The following is a 20,422-nucleotide window of genomic DNA, read 5'->3' on the forward strand; positions in this document are numbered from 1 at the left end:
TTTTGTCTATGACTGAAATGAAAAGAATGTTGCAAAGTTGTTTCCAGCCTTATTCCATAGACAATTACAAATGGCGTGGGTGGATTCCCGCTTCCCGCCAAGAAGCTGTCAATTGTCAAAAAATCGAGGCAAGTTGCTTGGAAGTAGGGGTTATTTATTTTCTTTATTTTATTGTATTAGTAAAAATCAGTGATAAAAATTTTGACGATGGCGAAACCTGAAGAGAATGAAGAATATTGGATTGAAAAGATGAATGTGTTGTGCTCAGATTTGAATGTAGACCCTGCTGCTGCGAAAAAGTCTAAGGAATCATTTTTAGAAATTAAACGAAATTATACTTTGGATGTAAGTATTATAAATTAATTGAGTTCTTAAATGGTCTTTCAAACCGTACTTGCCAAGCTTAAATCTCTACCCGAGTTCTAAGATCAATCGTGGTATTTACTTGAATGTTTAGGGTTATTGTAAACAACCAGTTGTAATGGTATTTTAGTCCTATTGTTTTGTATTTAGAGCAACTGAAATGATTACATTTGACACTCAGAACGTAAAAACACTCAAAAAGTTAATATTTAATTAAATATTTATTCTTTTTTGTACCACAGTGTCTGCAATGTCTTAAGATGAACATGATTTCAGGGTGATTCTTTACATTGGATGGCTTGTGCTATGTACGTAGCGTGTCGAACATCGATGACTCCAACAGTCCAGTCGGGATCAGCTGTAGAGAGCAATTGTGTGAGCCTCACAAGGCTACTAAGACTATGCAACATAAGGTGTGTATCATTTCTAGCTGTTATGTGTGTTTTAAAGGCAGATGAGTCATAGAAAACATATTACTGATTACCTAATAGGCTGCTTTTAGCTCAGATATTTAATAACAATAGTTTTTGTGTTTAATTTATTCATTACTCTTCAAATTAAATATGATTATGATTGATGATGATATTTTGATAAGCCTAATTCTTATCTCTAGTTTTGCATGATACCATATATTTGAGATGTGGCGTTGGTTTCTAATATTAAACTCTTAAGACATGTATTTTTTATCCTGCACCAGGAATAACAACAATATGGGCTTGTTTTTTTTTTACAGTTTGATCCAGTTTTTCACAAAAATCAAGAATTGGATGGAAATGGCATCAATGCCAAATGATTTCAAAGAAAGGATTTCACGGTTGGAACACAAATTTGCAGTTTCAACTGTCTTGTTTAGGAACTTCCAACCTATGTTTCAAGAAATATTCTCTGGTTTGACCAATGAGACAATCAAATCAATGAATATCAAAAGTAAAAAACACAAGTAAGTATATGCTTTGTGTGACTAAAAAAAAAAATAATATTAAAAAAGCAACTAAGACTGGCCCAGTTTCCACCAAGGCAGAGCAGAGAAATGTTTTGAATAACCAATCAGATTTCTTTCATTATTGGAAAATGAGTGGAAACAGAGCCTTAGGTTTTTAAGAAATCCAGAGTTTATATATTTTTTCCTCTTTTTAATCTATCTGCGATCAGCCATCAGCCTTGAATTTATAATTATTAATTGTGGTTTTTTCAGATGGCAACCATGTTCAGCAAATGCACTGTTTGAGTTCACATGGTGCCTGTACATATGTGTGAAGGGAGAGTTCCAGAACTCCACAGACCTTGTGGACATGTATCACATGCTGCTTTCATGCCTGGACTTTGTGTTCTCCAATGCATTCATGGCCAGGCGGATTGACTTGATCAACCCAAGTTTTAAAGGTAATTTTTATAAACACTAAGGCTGAGTTGCATCACCTTAACTTTAACTGTAACTAAAGTTTAAACCGGTGTTTTCGTATGGAGTTTGACAGACTTTTGACGTTTTTTATGGTTAAAGTAAGATGAAGCAATCCAGCCTAAATATTTTCTGAATCATAATTCCTGGATTGATAAATCTCACTGTTTTCAGTAACTTCAGTCATGATAAATTCTAATATTTCCATTCAGAGTTATAACAATTTTCATTGACTTCATTGAAATTAGATAGACATTTTTCCATGTAAATTGTTGCTAAATGGTGCATAAATTGTAAGATAAAGTAAAATTATTTATTTCTAGGATTACCAAGTGACTGGCTTCAAGACGAGTTTGAAGTGCCTAAGAAGCCCCCTTGCATCATGTCAACGCTTACTGAAATCAAGTCTGCGTTACCAGTTGAAGCGGCCGCAATGAAGGAATATAAATGGAAACCGGTCATCAAAGCTTTTTTTAAGAAAGGGGTATGTAACAAAGTGAATTATAAACATGGAGATATATTTTTAGAGTCAAGTATAAATCCAGGAATACGCGCCCCACCAATTTTTGGTCGAGGGAAGCGCGTGGTGCGGGAAGTTTGATCCGAGTAATCTGAGCGTCTTTATTGTAGTGTGCGTGTGCCGATAACACTCAAACGTTAGCGGAATAATGGCGGGGCGCGTATTCGTGGATGAAACGATCTTATATGATTACTTTTTTATAACTTCTGTTTCTTACAGATTCTCAAGGGTAACAGTGACCAGCTCCTTGGACTCTTAGATGTAGCACACTTTGATACCAATCTGAAATCATTGAACAATCTGTATGAAACTTATGTTCTGAGTGTTGGAGAATTTGATGAGAGAATATTTTTGGGTAAGCAATGAAACCTTTTTGTGATAAATATGGAAAAATAAAAAATAAATTTTGTTGTTTGTTTGACAAGTGGTGGTTTGACAACTAAATATTATTGAAACACTTGAAATTATTTATTTTCATTTTTTGAGTAGAAAAAAATGTCTCTCTTCTGTTTGAATCCTATTCTAACATGTTTAGTTGATTATGAAGGTTGGTTATTAATGAGATTGTCCTTATATCTGTAAATTTGTTTGGATACATATAGAAATTAATTCCTTTCTTTCAGGTGAACATGCAAATGAGCAGATTGGTACCAAGAGCAATCCTGCAGTATCCGGTGATGAGATATCGCAAGTTATTTCTACATTCGGACCTGTAAGTACTGAAAACCTGCTACCTATCCACCTTATGGGTGGATGTCCCACTGCGTTTTCCGGTATGCGGCCTCCATTCCAGAACCCTGCTGCCGTCAGTTCTGCGTACTATGTGCCCTACCCATTGCCACTTCAGCTTGCTAATCCGTCGGGCTATGTCAGCGACTTTAGTTCGTTTACGGATTTCCTCATTTCTGATTCGATCTCGTAAAGAAACACACGTTTTGAAAGAAAGAAACATTTATTACGATGAACATCACTTTCACATTAGGGCGTTAGTAGCGCGACTGCAGCGCGGCAACGGCGTTTTTATAATGTGAAGGCATGCATCCGCTGTCATACACTATGAAATTTTCGGCAGCGCGTCTGTCGCGCGTGTCGCGCTGCTAAATCGCGTAAATGTGAAAGCGGTCTTAGTGTGCAACTTAGGGCTTCTGTATTAGAGATGGGTTATACTAGGTAAATTTGATACTAGGTGCACCTATTCCTAGTATTTATTAATACTCGATCCAAATACCTATTCCACCTAGTACGTAGTAATTTAGCATACTTGACGCGACTAGTGCGGACTAATCCACGTAATATGACTTTAAAGTACATTTTTTTTTAAGATACAACCGTAGTATTAATAATGCAATTTGAAATTGAATAATAATTCCTCCCTTCATACTTGAACAAGCATAGGACTGTCAACTTAAAAGTTGGCGTATTTAAAAGATATAAATTTCATAAAAATATTTACATATTTTTTCTTATTTACATGAATATGGTTTGACTACGTTTGTGTGCGTTTGCTTCGTCGCGCTCAAATTTGTTTGGTCAGACAGAGACGGAGTGAATCTCTACGTTCGCACATAAGCTTAGCGAGAAATACTAGGTGCGCTTAATACACGACTACGCATTACGCAATAATAACCTCTATTATTTTGATGGTAGGGTCGGAAATCGTGTAATTTATAAAATACTAGGTGGATCAAGTATTTAAAAAATTGGAATAGGTGCCGCCTAGTACTGTAAAATACCTAGTGTGTGGATCTGTTCTAGTAAATACGTCTCATCTCTATTCTGTATAAGGCCTATTTTTCCGTGTGATTGAGTGTAATGTATCTTGTATTCCCTCAGAGCGGGCGCGCGTGCCCCGACACGCCGCTGACGGGCCGCGGGTACCTGGGCGCGGCGCGCGAGGCGCTGACGCCGGTGTCGGAGGCGCACAACAGCCTGGCGCGCCTGGCCGCCTACACGCGACACGCCAAGCCCATGCCCTCGGCGCACCTGCTGCGCCTGTTCGCGTGAGTACAGCTGGTGCAGGACCTGATCAGACGCCGGTGTCGGAGGCGCACAACAGCCTGGCGCGCCTGGCCGCCTACACGCGACACGCCAAGCCCATGCCCTCGGCGCACCTGCTGCGCCTGTTCGCGTGAGTACAGCTGGTGCAGGACCTGATCAGACGCCGGTGTCGGAGGCGCACAACAGCCTGGCGCGCCTGGCCGCCTACACGCGACACGCCAAGCCCATGCCCTCGGCGCACCTGCTGCGCCTGTTCGCGTGAGTACACCTGGTGCAGGACCTGATCAGACGCCGGTGTCGGAGGCGCACAACAGCCTGGCGCGCCTGGCCGCCTACACGCGACACGCCAAGCCCATGCCCTCGGCGCACCTGCTGCGCCTGTTCGCGTGAGTACAGCTGGTGCAGGACCTGATCAGACGCCGGTGTCGGAGGCGCACAACAGCCTGGCGCGCCTGGCCGCCTACACGCGACACGCCAAGCCCATGCCCTCGGCGCACCTGCTGCGCCTGTTCGCGTGAGTACAGCTGGTGCAGGACCTGATCAGACGCCGGTGTCGGAGGCGCACAACAGCCTGGCGCGCCTGGCCGCCTACACGCGACACGCCAAGCCCATGCCCTCGGCGCACCTGCTGCGCCTGTTCGCGTGAGTACAGCTGGTGCAGGACCTGATCAGACGCCGGTGTCGGAGGCGCACAACAGCCTGGCGCGCCTGGCCGCCTACACGCGACACGCCAAGCCCATGCCCTCGGCGCACCTGCTGCGCCTGTTCGCGTGAGTACAGCTGGTGCAGGACCTGATCAGACGCCGGTGTCGGAGGCGCACAACAGCCTGGCGCGCCTGGCCGCCTACACGCGACACGCCAAGCCCATGCCCTCGGCGCACCTGCTGCGCCTGTTCGCGTGAGTACAGCTGGTGCAGGACCTGATCAGACGCCGGTGTCGGAGGCGCACAACAGCCTGGCGCGCCTGGCCGCCTACACGCGACACGCCAAGCCCATGCCCTCGGCGCACCTGCTGCGACTGTTCGCGTGAGTACAGCTGTTTCATTTTCTGTCTTTTTTCCGTATACTTTCGTTGTTCTCTAAGTGATGTTCATTGTAATAAATATTTCTTTCTTTCTCTTTCTTTCTTTCTTCCTTTCTTTAATAGCCTGTGGCCTAATTCACGTAATTTGACAGTCAAGATCTCGCTGACGTTCAGAATTCGTTCCATTGAAAAACAGTTCTAAATCCGTATTCACAAGGGTCGTTTTCATAGAACGATTACTCGATAGGATCGCAACTCAGTGTTTTGTTGTCGTTGAAGTTTTGTTACGTGAATAAGGCTACTGATCAGCAGTTGGTGATAAAAACCTATGTATAGCTGCAGATCCGGGCAACAGATAAACGTTAAGAAAGAATGAAGGTAGTCGGTGGCCGCCACTAGCAATTTAGGGGTGCTTCAATTTATCATAGATTTGTATCGAATGAGTAACAAAAGATGTAACAGCAACTATCAGAAAGTTGAAATGGAGATGGACAGGACACACAATTAGAGGAAAAGAGAAATGGTCTAAATCTACAATGAACTGGTTCACAAGGCAGTTTAAGCGAAAACAGGGAAGGCCACCAAGAAGATGGGTAGATGAAATAAAGGCCACAGCTGGAGGTGGATGGGCAACAGTTGCAGGAGATAGAGGAGAGTGGAAACAGTTGGAGGAGGCCTTTGCCAAAAAAGGCACACAGACAAGTGTCAATTAGAATAATATTGAACTCAATCAATTTTAAACTCTGTATGTCTGAATAAAGGCTTATATTATTATTATATTATATTATTATTATTATGTATGGAATGGCTGCCACTACACTGGCGACATGTCGTGAATATTGAGTCAAACATGAATGGCCCGTGACCGTGTTTCGCGAACACTAAGTCATGAGTGGACTCCGCTTGTTACTCGTGGCGATTCCATACAAAAACACGTTTTAAATCATGTGACTTGTCGCTATTACGTAATTACTCAAGTTAAATAATAGTAATCATAAAGTGTTGTTTTAATATTTATATTAATTCCAGTGAATGTGGAGTCAACGAAGAAACCATCAACAACAATATAATACAACCATGCAACGGTTGGATGGAACAGTTCGCGAATAGCCTGAGGGAGTCCAACTGCAGTGAGCAGACCATTCAGTTCCGCTGTAACATGGTCACGTGCTTGTACTACAAAGTTTTCGAACATATCATTAGGGAGGAACACAGGAAAAAGCCACAAGTGTCATTACAAGTAAGTGTTATTTTCAAAATTTTTAACTAAATATTACACAATAAAATTTAAAGCATGCTATAATTCAGAAATTGAATTTTTAGACTACCATTTTGATAGCCACTATTTCTTGTCATAATTTTTCTTTGTTGTACTTTTCTGCACAAAATTGAAATTGAAGATTTTCTCACCCATAGATGGCTCTATGTATGTTCACAAACTTATTTCCTTTCCAGATGCTACTAACGCAAGAGACGTACCAACTCACAGTGTACGCGTGTTGTACAGAAGTGGTTTTACACGCGTACGGCGTGCACTCGCTTCGCTTTCCTCGCGTGCTCCAAATATACGGCCTTAGCGCCTTCCACTTCTATAAGATCATTGAGCTCGTAGTCCAAGCCGTCGTAGAAAAACTCAGCAGAGACGTCATCAAGCATCTGAACACAGTGGAAGAGGAAGTTCTAGAGTCACTGGTCTGGACCTCAGACAGCCCCCTGTGGGACCAACTGGCTAAATACCCTGTGCCTGCATCGACAGACGTCTACGTTCAAGAATCGCCCTTAAGTCGCCGGAATAATAGTCAGTATTCAGTGCCATTATAACCAATTTGTATTTAAAAAAATATATTCCACAGATTGATCGTTCCTCACGTTTACAGATTCTATCCTGTCACTCGAATCTGCAGCTATAGATAGGTTTTTGTCTCCGATGGCTGATCAGACGAAGAGACAGCTGTTCAAAGACAATATCAAACCTGGGCAATCACTTTTAGGTAATTTTTCACAATACATCATTTCATTTTTCATCATTATGTTCCACCAATATTTGTATTTTTAGTTAATTGATAAAAATAACATACTAAAATGAAGTTACATGTTTTCAGCTGTAAAATCAGAACCAAATTCATCAGAACCGTCCACAAGTGCTTCCAATGGCGATCCTTCACTTACTCCTAAGAAATCGAACAATTCACTAAATCTGTTCTTCAGAAAGGTAAGAATTGTGATATAATTTAAAAAGATAAACCCTTTTTATTTTTTCCAGTTGCTGTAGTAATTTTAAATAACTAGTAGAACATCTATGTCAAAAAATCTGGGAATAATTTCATAACTCTAGCATACACAGCACTCGAGCATAGATTATGTCCTATGATTGATCTAAATATTGAAATACAACTGATATCTTGAGATTAAATCGAGTTCTAAGCGATTATTCCCAGTTGCCCCAACAAGTGTCGCTGCTGTGTTTTATAGTCGTTTTGTAATGACGTTTTTCATAAGTAGTGGAGACTTGGTAATTTTTGTAAATAAATTCCCATTTGCCCCCCAGTGGGGTCACTGGTGGGGACAACTGGGAATAACTGGTTTTAAACATCAATTCATTCTTTTAGCATTAAATCCACCTTTTGTTCGCTATTTGTGCGATAAAGTGTTTAAATAAAATAAATAAATAGAAGCAAAACACTTAACTAATCCGCCCTTTCAGTTCTACAGCCTGTTGTTCGCTATTTGTGCGATAAAGTGTTTAAATAAAATAAATAAAGTTAAAGACTTACCTAATCCGCCTTTTCAGTTCTACAGCCTGGCAGTGGTGCGTATGAATGATTTATGCGCGAGACTACGGCTGGCCGGCGACGAGCTCAAGCGAAAAATCTGGACGTGCCTCGAGCACGCGCTCATGAAGCAGTCGCAGCTCATGCGCGACCGCCATCTTGACCAGATCCTCATGTGCACCGTCTACGTCGTTTGCAAGGTAATAACAATAAATAACCGGTCTACTGCGCCATCTAGTCCCGAACTAAACAAAGCTTGTACTAGATAACATTATAGATCGTTTCTTTCGCCCACCATTCATCCGCTAATATCTGGGTGTTATCGGTACACGCTAAATCATCCATGAGTGCACACGCACACTACAATAATGACGCCCGGATTGCTCGGATCAAAAAGTGGTGGGGCGCGTCTTCGTGGATGAAACGATATACCTACACTGAGCTCTGTCTAAATCAAAATTATTTTTTTCCAGGTATCAAATAACGCAAACAATCCTGTGGAAAGAACATTTGCAGAAATCATGAGATGTTACAGACAGAGACCTTTAGCTGATAATCATGTTTATAGATCTGTGTTAATCACCCCTGCGACTGAAGACAGTAAGTGTGATATTTTCAAATTATGTTTTCAACTGTGTTAATTAGTTAAAATTACATTAATCAATTAAATCAATTAAATTTGTTTCAGGCCCTGCAGAAAGAAGTGATTTAATCAAGTTTTATAATAAAGTTTATGTGCAATGTATGCAAGACTTCGCTCTTAGATTTGCAGGAAGACAAAAAGAGGTGAGTCCCTTATTGCTATCGTATTCCAATGCTATAAGAACCGTAACCGAATTGTAGCCAGCACATCAAACTGTTCATGTTGCAAAGTAATTTAAAGTATTGAAACTAATATGCCATTGTCACAATTTTATCAATTTTGTAATGAAACTGATTCGCATTAAGTGAAGATTATTTCAAACGGAAGTACAACCAAAAACAAAAGCGGCACTTCTTATGTTACTTTTTTAACATTAGGCGTGGTGACGTAACTATATCATCCAAGGCCCATGGCAAATTCTGCTCTTGGGGTATCTAGGGTTATTTTTCCCGGGGCCCGGGTCTGTGCGATTAGGGTCTTGTGCCGAGGCCCCTTAGGGCCCGCGTGGTATTTTTTGCCAGCCCTGCCACCCTATAGTTACGCCACTGCGCGACTTTATACTTTCTTCAAACTTCAAATTTTAACCAACTAATTTTTTGATACCAGGAGTGCTGCCTTTCCCCGCTGCCGGCCGGGCGCGGCGACGCGGCGTACTCGCCGGCCGGCCAGCGCGTGTCGGATCGGCACCAGGTGTACGTCAAGCCGCTCACGTCGCCGCTGCCTGCGCACCACCACCTCACCTACCGCTTCAGCCGCAGCCCCGCCAAGGTAAGGAGTTAGGAGGCTAAGCTATAGATCAAATCCAATCAAAATAGTTTTATTGAGCCATCACTACATTTAGTATAAAACAAAGTCGCTTTTCGCTGTCTGTCCCTATGTTTGCTTTTATTTTTAAAACTACGCAACGAATTTCGATGCGGTTTTTTGTATTAGATAGTGATTCAAGAGGAAGGTTTATATGTATAATTAGCACCGAGCGAAGCCGGGGCGGGTTGTTAATTTAGTGACTCGACTTACATAATACAAGGTAGGTACATAACAATAAAATCAAAACATAACATTAACTAGTTTGTTTTACATAAAAATGAGTAGTTTAAGGACTAATTAATTAATTGACAAATAACAAGGCATTAACAATCGAGCAATAATGAGGATGGCGAAATTTGTTCGATTCCGTACCCACCGCTAAGTAAAAACTGTGTTACGACCAACGACATCCTGGCTACACAGGAGTTGCAGTGGTGGGAAGGGTAGTGGATAAGTCCCGTTATAGGTAACCGACTACCGATCGCTTCAGCCGTAGCCCCGTCAAGGTAACATGACGACGGCACCGACTACCGATTGTTCCCATTAGCCCCCACTGGCGTTGCTGGACTATTATGGTGATCCCACTCGTAACACAATAGCTTACCACGAGGTATTAACGGGATTAATATTCTCAAAATAATACCGGTTGTTCCCATTTGCCCCCACCTGGGGGCTCCTGGGAATGTATTTTCAAAAATATCTCAGTCTCCCTCGTTTCTACGATAGGTATTGTAAACCGAATATTCATTTTAATATCATAAAAGTTGGGAGGAAACTGAAACTGTGCGATTCCTATCATGCTCATCTTATCTAAATAAAAGTGTAAAGTCTGGTCACTGAGCACGTAGAATTTTGTCCAATGACCCCAAGCTACCCATCCTTATCGCCCGCGCGTAATTATATTGCTGTCGCGCTCGCACACTCACTGCTGCCGCCCGTCGCACAGTGGCGAAAGCAATATAATTACGCGCGAGCGATAAGGATAGGTAGCTTGGGGTCATTGGACAAAATTCTACGTGCTCAGCGACTAGACTATAGTTGCTAATGTTTTTGCGAAGTTTTTATATTTTTTTCTTAAAATCAAATTATTTTACTCACAGGACCTGCACGCCATCAACACGATGGTATCTTGCGAGGTGGGCGGGCTGAAGCGCGGCGGCGGCGCGGGCGGCGCGGCGCTCAAGCGGCCTCGCCTCGGCGCCGCCGGCGTCGCGCGCAAGCTGCACGGCCTCATGACCGACCGCCAGGCTGTCTAGCGGTAAGCCTCACGATACCACGCCTGTTCATCTCCGCGAGTTTACATCGAAAACAAAACACGCACGATGGCCCACCTACAGGATACTATTCGACAAGGCCTCACATACGAGCGAACATTGACTCACGCACGCGTATTCTTGTGTATGATGGAAGAAAATAAAGAAAATGGTGTACTAATAAATACTGTGCAGTATTTAACTGCCTAAATAATAATAGAAACACAGAATGTACTTTTTTTTAAGTTGCCTCAAGACTCTAAGAGGTAAATAAGTAGTTAATATTATTCATGATAAATCATGTATTTCCTCCACCCTTTTCCGCAGTTTGGCACCTCACGTCACATCATTTTACCGAAGTCAGCCCTATAGCTTCGGCGCAGTGCCGATCACTGACGTTTGTCAACAAAATGGTGCTTGACTCTTGATACAGGCTAAATTACACCATATTAATAATGACATTGAGCATACATTATTTTTAAATACCTTCGCGAAGTAAAACTTCTGTACGTAGTACTTATTATTATTCTGTGACGATACGCTTGCGGGGCGCCGCCGGCGTCGCGCGCAAGCTGCACGGCCTCATGACCGACCGCCAGGCTGTCTAGCGGTACGCACCACCTTATAATTCAGGCTTGATTTCCTCCTACGCTGACGTCGCTCGCGTACATCGGTCGAGCGTACGAATAAACACAATGTTCTATGAAGCACCGCACTGCAACGCTGTCGTCAGCGGCAGATAATTTAATACTGACGACAGCGTTGCAGTGCGGTGCTACCGACGTCAGCGTAGGAGGAAATCAAGCCTAACGTAAACTCATGGTAAGCACACTGATCGAGTTAACTACACATCTGGCAGCCATGATGTCACATCGACGCTCTGGTACAGAAAAGGTGAACGCGGGGAGGTGCGCAGTTAGCACGATCGGGTTGTATTTGTGTGTCAATAAAACATCCGGAATTAAACTTCCCACAATATTTTCAACTTTATAAAAGTTTTGCATACAGACATTAGAGAAAAAAATTTATTAAAACTTCCCATTGGCCACCACTGGTGGACATTGGGAAGAAATGAGTTGCAACTCAATACTGATATTGGTTAATTTTTGTTTTAGGCACATCAAATCATTTACCACATGCGAGAAGCGAAGAAGTTCAATGAAGTTTTACAGAAGTCTTTTTAGTTTTTACCAAAAAAAAATCGTTCTCCGCTCTCTAGCCATATCGTTTTATTGTTCAATAACGTTGACGAATTATAAAAAAATCAATTTAATCTAAACCGACAAAGAAAAAGTAATAGAACTATTAAAACTTGTCACAATGGGAGAAACTCCTTGGACTGGTTCCAAGTAAATCATGAATTGGTGCTACATTTAACATGAATAATTTTGTCAGTAGACAATATCCACGCTGATAGTCACTGCATTCATAGAGCACATCCATTTTGATCTCATTTATTTGTTGAGTGTGAATAGTATTGATAATGCATAATTCGGTGGATACTGATATTTGATATTTGCATGAAATATCTGCCTCACGGACTTTGAAAACCATTTTGTAGTTTGGAGACGAGATGTGATGCAATGTTAAATATTAGTAAACCCCTGTATGTAGTAAGTTGCTCATTGGTTTTATAATTAAGATTTAAATTTATTAAATACTTTAGTTTCATGATTTTATATTGAAGCCATAGTTATCAATTAGCTGTATAACTGTGACTAAGGTAAAAATATTATATTCCAAATTATTTTATTATTGTATGTACGTTATTGAGTACCAATACTTACAGTATAAGACAGACTTGACTGAGATTTGCCATAAAATATTTTTTAACTCAAATAAAACACAATATTGCATGTTTGACCATATTTAAGTTCCTTACAGTGTATATGACTCTTCTTTATCTTTATCCTCCTTCGTTTGTGTTATCTTATTATTTTATTTACTATTAGTTTGTAAGTAATCGGAGAAAAGGATAAAATCAATTTGTTTTAACTTCCAATCAAAATTATATGACTGTATATTTCGTACATAACTAATGTATCATGTATTTTAATCTTAGAATAAACAAAAATTCCAATTTTCTTGTTTTTATTTCAATAGATGTATCATTCCTGTAGTTAGAAGGAGCCCATTAATTCCATATTAGGAGGTGCATTATGCATACTAAATAATATCATGGACGACACAAACATATTACAGTCCAATGCATACGTTATCTCGGAACAAAGCACGAGTCAATGCTCAGTACCTTCACAATATTAGATACTAGCTTTTGCCCGCGGCTTCACACGCGTGAAATTACGTTTGTCACAGATCGTCATAAATTATAGCCTATGTTATTCTGGGTTCTAAACAATAATACTGTAAAGTTTCATCAAAATCCGTTCAGTAGTTTTTGCGTGAAAGAAGAGTAACATCCAAATTTTCGCATTTATTAGTAGGATTATCATATCAGTAAGGCGAAGGAAATCTGCGGAATCAGCACTCGCAGCAGTGCATAAGTGCCTGAGCTGAGGCGTGGGAGCGGCACGAGAGGGGTGACTTTGACATAATAATATGACGTGATAGAACTTAATCTGAAGCAAACCTAACGTCTCGCTGATGTTTGTTAGAAAATCCCCTTCTTCAGAAACCTCGTTCTCACATTGACATAGGTACTTGCCTAGCTTTATAAATTTTTATAATGAAACTGATAACGGAAGCAAAGATGCATTTATGTAGGTTATCTCATTAAAATGAAAAACTATGCTTGATTATAATATCAATTCTTTATTCTTAAAAAGGTGTCGAAAACCATAGTGATCCAAATCATTATTTTCATCTTTGAATACTGATTATGAATTATGCTCAAAACATGCCCAACTAGAGTTAGATCACTATGGTTAACTCTTTAGTTAGAACTAATTTTATGAATACATGGAACTACATTTATTACACTTAACTAACCTAGAAAACATATGCATTAGATAGGTATAACATTAATAATTACCAGACCCGCTTTGAAAAATGTACATAATTGAATATTAGAATTAGTTACTTGTAAGGAATATGTGGAAGTAATGCAACTATAATACAGTAAGCAACACAGATAAACACACAGCTATAGATAGAGCAAATTGTGGCAACGCATGTTGAAAAATAATTGCAAGATATGCCTGTGCCATAGTGATCCAATACACAATAATTTTATGTTTTTTAGAATGTTAAATACGTGATTTTCTTCATGCAAATGGTAGCTGATGATCAACTTTTAAAATGACAATTAGATCACTACGGTTTTAAGCCCTAGGATTCCTTCATGTTAGGCGTCTTGAGTCGGAGGTCAATAATTCATTTACAGTATCGCACATTGAAATACTTTTTACTTGCAGTTAGTGCGGTCTTGCAAACGCACAACTGACATGCTCAAAACGGTTAATTTAAAAGAAAGTTAAAAAATTGAAGGTATAGTATACTATACTTACGAGCAAAAGTATGGAATCACCACCTTGTGTTTTGGTCCGAGCAATATTAAGAACTGAATGACTATGTATGTATCTGTGGTATCAATTTAAAGTTTATAATATTACCTTTAAAATGGTTCCATTTTTATTTGTCTTCCATTAGTCATTTAGCTTTTGTGAGCGCTCGAAATAAATGGGGTGATTCCATATTTTTGCTCGCGAGTGTATATAAGGACATTATTGAATCTAGAGCATCTGTTGGTCGGCGGCGGGGCCGGGCGGCGGCGCGGGCGCGGGCGCGGCGCGGGGTCAGGTGGCGCGGCCCTTGCCCTCCTTGATGGCGATCACGTAGCGCTGCGCCACGCGCTCCGGCGGCGAGTACCCGTCCGCGTACGACGAGTCCTACGTACAAAAGAAACATAAGTATAGTAGGCGCGCGAGTTCATGTCCATCCTGAAGAATGCGGTAGTGCTGTTACCTAACTAATTATGCTAATGTCGATATCGATAATTATTACCAATTAAGTAGGTCAACCTTATCTACTTATTCCATATTTTTTGCAACTTATAAGTAAGTATAAGTAAGTAAGTAAGTCCCCGATGGACATGAACTCGCGCGCCTACTGTATCTACGAGGTGTGGTCTCGTTGTTACAAATTACGAAAAACGACATCACAATTCAAAACGGCAAAATTAAAAATGTTCAAATAGTAGATGTTCCATTTATTGATCACTTAAGACTTGAGTCCTAAAATTCTCCAGCAATAGACACAGACGATAAGAAGTTAGTATATGGAGATTATACTAGCAACGCAGCATTCTTTTAAACGGTATATAGGACAAGGTGCAAGCTGTATTTTAGAGATAAATTAGTGTCTCAAATATGTTTTTTTAATCGAATGATTGGAGTGTTAAAGCAGACACATTATTACGAAATTAGTTTGGTACAAGTATACTAACTTACCTCAAACAGCACTTCATAGGGGTCAGCGGCATTAGCAGGCAGTCTGTTAACAACAGCTCTATAGAAGCAACGTAGTTTGTGGGTACAGCGCCATAACCACCGTTCCCTTGGGGAACAGCGCATGCTTCTTGGAGCGCTTTATAACGAAGCTAGTTTGGCTACAACTTACCTCAAACAACACTTCATAGGGGTCAACGGCATTAGCAGGCAGTCTGTTAACAACAGCTCTATAGAAGCACGTGGTCTGTGGGTACAGCGCCATAACCACGGCTCCTTTGGGGAACAAGGCATGCTTCTTGGAGCGCTTTATAACGAAGCTAGTTTGGCTACAACTTACCTCAAACAACACTTCATAGGGGTCAGCGGCATTAGCAGGCAGTCTGTTAACAACAGCTCTATAGAAGCACGTAGTCTGTGGGTACAGCGCCATAACCACCGCTCCTTTGGGGAACAACGCATGTTCGTCAGTACGCGGCGATGCTCGCTGCAGCGGCAGCGGCACAACGCGGCGCTTGCTTAACACGTGGCGGTTCTTTTGCTCCTCGTCGATGTCGTCAACCTCGTACTTGCCTTGAGCCGGGAGCCAGCTCACGACCTGTGCAGGTGAACATTGTCATTGTATAGACAGCACATTGGAGTACACATTTTTAACAAAATATCACTTACTACATCTAAAGCGTTGTCCGTGAGCACGTAGAATTTTGTCCAATGACCCCAAGCTACCCATCCTTATCGCTCGCGCGTAATTATATTGCTGTCGCGACTGTGCGAAAGGCGCCCGCAGTGAGTGTGCGAGCGCGATTAGCTCTTAGTGTTAGCTTGATTTACTGTGGTCTGTACAAATCACTATTGAGCTTATTCTAGCCCTTCTATTCAGGCGAGGCGACAAGAGTTGACCTCTTCTGCATTGCGGCATCGGCATCCGAATGCCGATTCAAGCAAGAGTCGTTAGTTCGATCCCCATCGACCTTTATAAAGTTAGAGTTAGTAGTTACCAGACAACTTTAAAAATGTATGTAAATGTGTATAGAAGAACCAAACAGGGACTTGGAAAAAGGCCTTGGTAAATTGCAATCGCAGAATCAGTTGTGGAAATCCGTGGCCTTTATCGAGCAGTGGACGGCATTAGGTTGATTGAAACGATGAATTATGAAAGGAAATGCATTTGAATGTGAAGGAGATACTATAGTCTGGTCCGGGAGCACGTAGAATTTTGTCCAATGACCCCAAGCTACCCATCCTTATCGCTCGCGCGTAATTATATTGCTGTCGCGACTGTGGGACGGGCGCCCGCAGTGAGTGTGCGAGCGTGACAGCAACATAATTACGTGCGAGACCAGACTCTAGTAATAAAACAGGAGCCCAAACCTCAGCCAAGATCCAGTTCTCCTCCTTATCAGACACTCTCACGAGCGCAGCCACCGCATCGCCCGGGTGAGCAATATGGCCAGGGTCGGCCGGCACCGCGCCGCATAGTGCAGGCGCGCGCTCGCCCGCCCTTCCCACGTGGAGAGGTAGCGTCTGTGCGGCGCTTAGAAGCATCTTCATTAGCGCGCCGCAACCGATGGTTTCTTTGTTGCCCGCGTGACGCGCCTGGGAAGATAGAAAGAAAGAAATAGAAATACCCTTATTTGACACGAAAATACAAATGAACAAATAAAAGAAGAGAAAAAAAACTAATGCTAAACATGTCTGTAACATTATGAATATTCCATCTTTGTACAACACCATGTTTAATGGCAAACAAAGATTCATCATCATCATCTCAGCCATAGGACGTCCACTGCTGAACATAGGCCTCCCCCAATGCTTTCCATGTTACCCGGTTGGTAGCGGCCTGATTATGATTATTTATTTATTTGGATGATGAAATGAATAAGAATTTTTGAAATGGATAACACTTTTAAGCACACCACACTCTTAATAGCACATCTCTTAAACTTAAAGTAAGTGCAGCATTTATGTGTGCTCTGCTTCATAGCATTTAGTATATTCTACTTCTACTGACTACTATATTAGCATTTAATTCATAACAATAGGCCACCTACTTGGTAATTCTGTACAGTTCCAAAATAAGTTTTATGTAACTTAAAACTGTACCAACAATACAAATTAATAAGGTAGACTTAGAATATAACATACCTGCATTCTTCTTTCATTCTTAATGGCTCTTATCTCATAAATCCGTGTGAGAGCCGCCCTGAGGAGTCTTTCTTCTTGTTCTGCTGCTGTCAGCCCAGCCTTGTACAAGTTCTTTAATTGTTGTTGCTGTAAAGAAAAATTTAGAATAGTCTATATTAAAAGCATTTTGAATCATCAGATTTATTAATAAAAACAACATAGTCCCTGTATTTACTGGAAACAAAGTTAATGGTTATTATGGTTTCTTCATATCCATTTGAAAATTACCTGCTGGGAAGAACCAGAAGAGTCCTCTGCATTTGATGGTGATTCTGCTGCCTTTTCCGCCCGCAATATATTATCAATACATTGCTCATTGTGGCTCCTCTCTGTTTCTATATCGTATACCAGCCTATGCAAGCTCCGAAGACGTTCCTACAGAAATATTAAAGAATAAGCTTCACATTATCACATGATATAATACAAAGTTTTGCCCAGAATCATTGCTAGATAATTAGTATTATGGCTATCTTACTAGGCAAAAATAGAAATCTAAAATTCCATACAATTCCCAGGGAAAAACAAGCTTTTACATGGGTAGCTAATATTTTAGTAGTAAGTGGTTTAGAAAGAATCTAAAGGTAAAAGAATTTATTTCAATACAAAACTATAAACATACTTGAACTTGCTGGGCAGCAACATCAGCTGTAAGCGGCATTTTAGTTGGGTACAGCCGCCAGATACCTGGCTATCCTTATAACGTAGAACCAGCTCACCAACACGAATACCTGCAGACCGACAGCGGGAATCAAGAAGATATGAAGAAGTATAACCGAGTAATTATTATCTGAGAAAGTAACACACCATAATAGTTAAATTAAACCAAAACTTTAGACTACTTCTCATTTGAACTAAGTTATTCGTGTAAGTTTAATGACAAATTATTATTGCTTAAAATAGCGCATCAAGAATATCACTAAATAGGTAGTTGATTAGAAATATTTACCAAAAAAATCCCACTGAATCGATTGCACAAAGTACAAACAAACATTAGAGTTTGACAGTTCTGACACAAACAAAAAAAATGGCAGGCTGGTGTAGTTTAACTACGCTTTCTAGACAATCGACTTTTATATGGCTAAAATTGAGATGTAAAACCCCATAAGTATTTTTAGCTGTTTTGACGCTAGAGATGGGTAGTGAGTAAAAACCCATTTCACCCGATTGGGTTAAAACTGATAATGGGTAAAAACCCGGTTTTTACCCATTATCACCCATTCTGGTGGGTGAAAACAAAAATAGCGTTTTTTTAAAGTGAGAAGTGGTATTTGTTGCTAAGGGGGCGTTCTAGTGTTACGTAATGCAATCTGGGGGGAGAGGAGGTCTTGAAAAACGTTACAATGCGTTACAGTGGAGGAAGGGCGGTTCGATTTCAAGTTTTTAAGCAGAAGTACTTTGTAGTTGGTGTTGTTATTTGTAACTTTATACCGTAATGTCATCAAAGAGAGAGTTTGGCATCTTTCCCCCCCCCCCCCCCCCTCCATGTCCTTGCCATGATCACAAATTATTGTGTTCCTATTAAATTTCTTCTAAATCGGTTCAACGATTCTTGAAATAACACCATTTTATAAAATAATTGGTCACATCATCATAACGTGATCAATTTTACGATTTGGCCACGATATAAATGCATATTAGTGTTAAATTTGACTTATTACTTATTAATCAATAAACTTAAATGAGAAAAATTCAATAAAAATAAAGAAAAGAACCAATTGAAATATTTATAAAATTATTTGTTTTCACCCGGTGTAAACACCCACGGGTGGAATGAAACGGGTTTTTATTGGGTTTTTACCCTCATGTGGGTTTTTACCCGGGTGGAAACCCATCTCTATTTGACGCGAATAGCTAAGAGGATCAAACAAACCACACCTATTTTAGGCCATTGCCTAGAAAAAAAAAGCATGTTATTTTCTACCTGCTCTTGTACCTAAGGTACTGAACCTTCCATTATTGTATAGTTTTATTTTATTTATTATGTCTGGTGGTGTTTTATAGTGGTAGGTGAGTAAATTATTATATTATCTGCTGCCGACCGCCGGCGTGGTGGTCTTATGATATCTGCCTCTCTAAGCTCCTATTATACCTCTTGAACACGTTTTATTTTTGTATAGAGATATTTATTTCATAGACCAACAGTAGGGTGTCCCAGGCTAGTAGGGCGAAAATTTTTTTTTAGATTTCCGGTACGCATACCCTTTAGATTTTTTCTATTTGACCCTAGCAACTAAAACATCAAATATTATTAGTATCGGGTAACTATAACCCGTGCCGACTTGACGTCAAACTTTTACCAAAAAGTTTGTAGGTATTATGAAGCTGTAGTTTGTATGTATCCTATGATATTGTAGAACTTAACATTTGTTTAGTAAATACAACGCTGTTTTAGCTGCATATTATTTTAATTAAATATCTATTATTAAAAAGATGTTAACAATTCGTAAATTTTCTTTTGAAATATCGTTTTTACAGTCAGGATCCTGACTACCTGAAAGTATTATTTTTAATAAATTAAAAATTTTATTGCTGTTGTTCCTACCAAAACTGGTCCATTAGAGGGAACTTTGAACCGGTAATTTGATGTTTTATAGCCCACCCTATTAAAAATATTCCTTTTTTTTAGAACTGTGTAATTGCACTGATATATTGGCTGAATGAAAATAATGCATTTACGAATAAAACAAACAAGTAATAATAGGCACTTCGATACTTTACCTCCCGCGCGGCCAAGTAAAAAGTACTGAGCCCCGATTACGGTAACTTTTAACGTCTACAATCCAGACACGCTTCATCGATTCTGCGATACGATTGGTCAAAACAGCTGACGTACGCTGTTGAACGACCAATCGTAAAGCAGAATCAAGAAGCGTGTCTGGATTGTAGACGTTAAAAATTACCGTAATCGGGGCTCTGACATTATCGATGCAAGTCGGCACGGGTTGCCGTGGTTCTAGGTATACAAAATTTTATATATTATTGTTTTGACACGATTCAAACATAATTAGAGGGTATGCGTTGAAAAAAAAAGACTTTGATTTTTTTGGGACACCC

At 40.4% G+C, this 20,422-nt stretch overlaps 2 protein-coding genes across 3 annotated transcripts; one reads left to right on the plus strand and one right to left on the minus strand.

Annotated features, from left to right (window-relative positions):
* The first annotated feature begins 84 nt into the window (after positions 1–84).
* Positions 85–12,858, plus strand: LOC135080237 (retinoblastoma-like protein 1). The gene is made up of 21 exons (XM_063974920.1): positions 85–345; positions 640–776; positions 1,097–1,303; positions 1,559–1,746; positions 2,086–2,246; positions 2,502–2,637; positions 2,906–2,994; positions 4,116–4,282; positions 4,416–4,538; positions 4,672–4,784; positions 4,953–5,178; positions 6,334–6,544; positions 6,760–7,102; positions 7,182–7,295; positions 7,407–7,516; positions 8,096–8,275; positions 8,549–8,675; positions 8,764–8,861; positions 9,325–9,486; positions 10,626–10,783; positions 11,894–12,858. Exons 1-20 carry the CDS (start codon positions 208–210, stop codon positions 10,779–10,781), a joined length of 3,186 nt encoding a protein of 1,061 aa, XP_063830990.1. The 5' UTR covers positions 85–207; the 3' UTR covers positions 10,782–10,783; positions 11,894–12,858.
* Positions 12,859–13,530: 672 nt separating this feature from the next.
* On the minus strand, positions 13,531–18,403 carry LOC135079991 (SAGA-associated factor 29). Of its 2 annotated transcripts, none has more exons than XM_063974654.1 (7): positions 18,315–18,403; positions 17,988–18,096; positions 17,597–17,743; positions 17,330–17,455; positions 16,556–16,780; positions 15,525–15,782; positions 13,531–14,626 (listed from the first exon to the last, which is right to left on the minus strand). In XM_063974654.1, the coding sequence occupies exons 2-7, from the start codon at positions 18,024–18,026 to the stop codon at positions 14,534–14,536; spliced, it is 888 nt and encodes a 295-aa protein (XP_063830724.1). In that variant the 5' UTR covers positions 18,027–18,096; positions 18,315–18,403; the 3' UTR covers positions 13,531–14,533. The 2 variants fall into 2 exon arrangements, with proteins under 2 accessions (XP_063830724.1, XP_063830725.1); XM_063974655.1 differs by lacking the exon at positions 18,315–18,403 and adding an exon at positions 18,173–18,306.
* Between the last annotated feature and the right edge of the window lie 2,019 nt (positions 18,404–20,422).

Source organism: Ostrinia nubilalis, chromosome 17 (genome assembly GCF_963855985.1).
Source record: "Ostrinia nubilalis chromosome 17, ilOstNubi1.1, whole genome shotgun sequence".
NCBI lineage: Eukaryota > Metazoa > Arthropoda > Insecta > Lepidoptera > Crambidae > Ostrinia > Ostrinia nubilalis.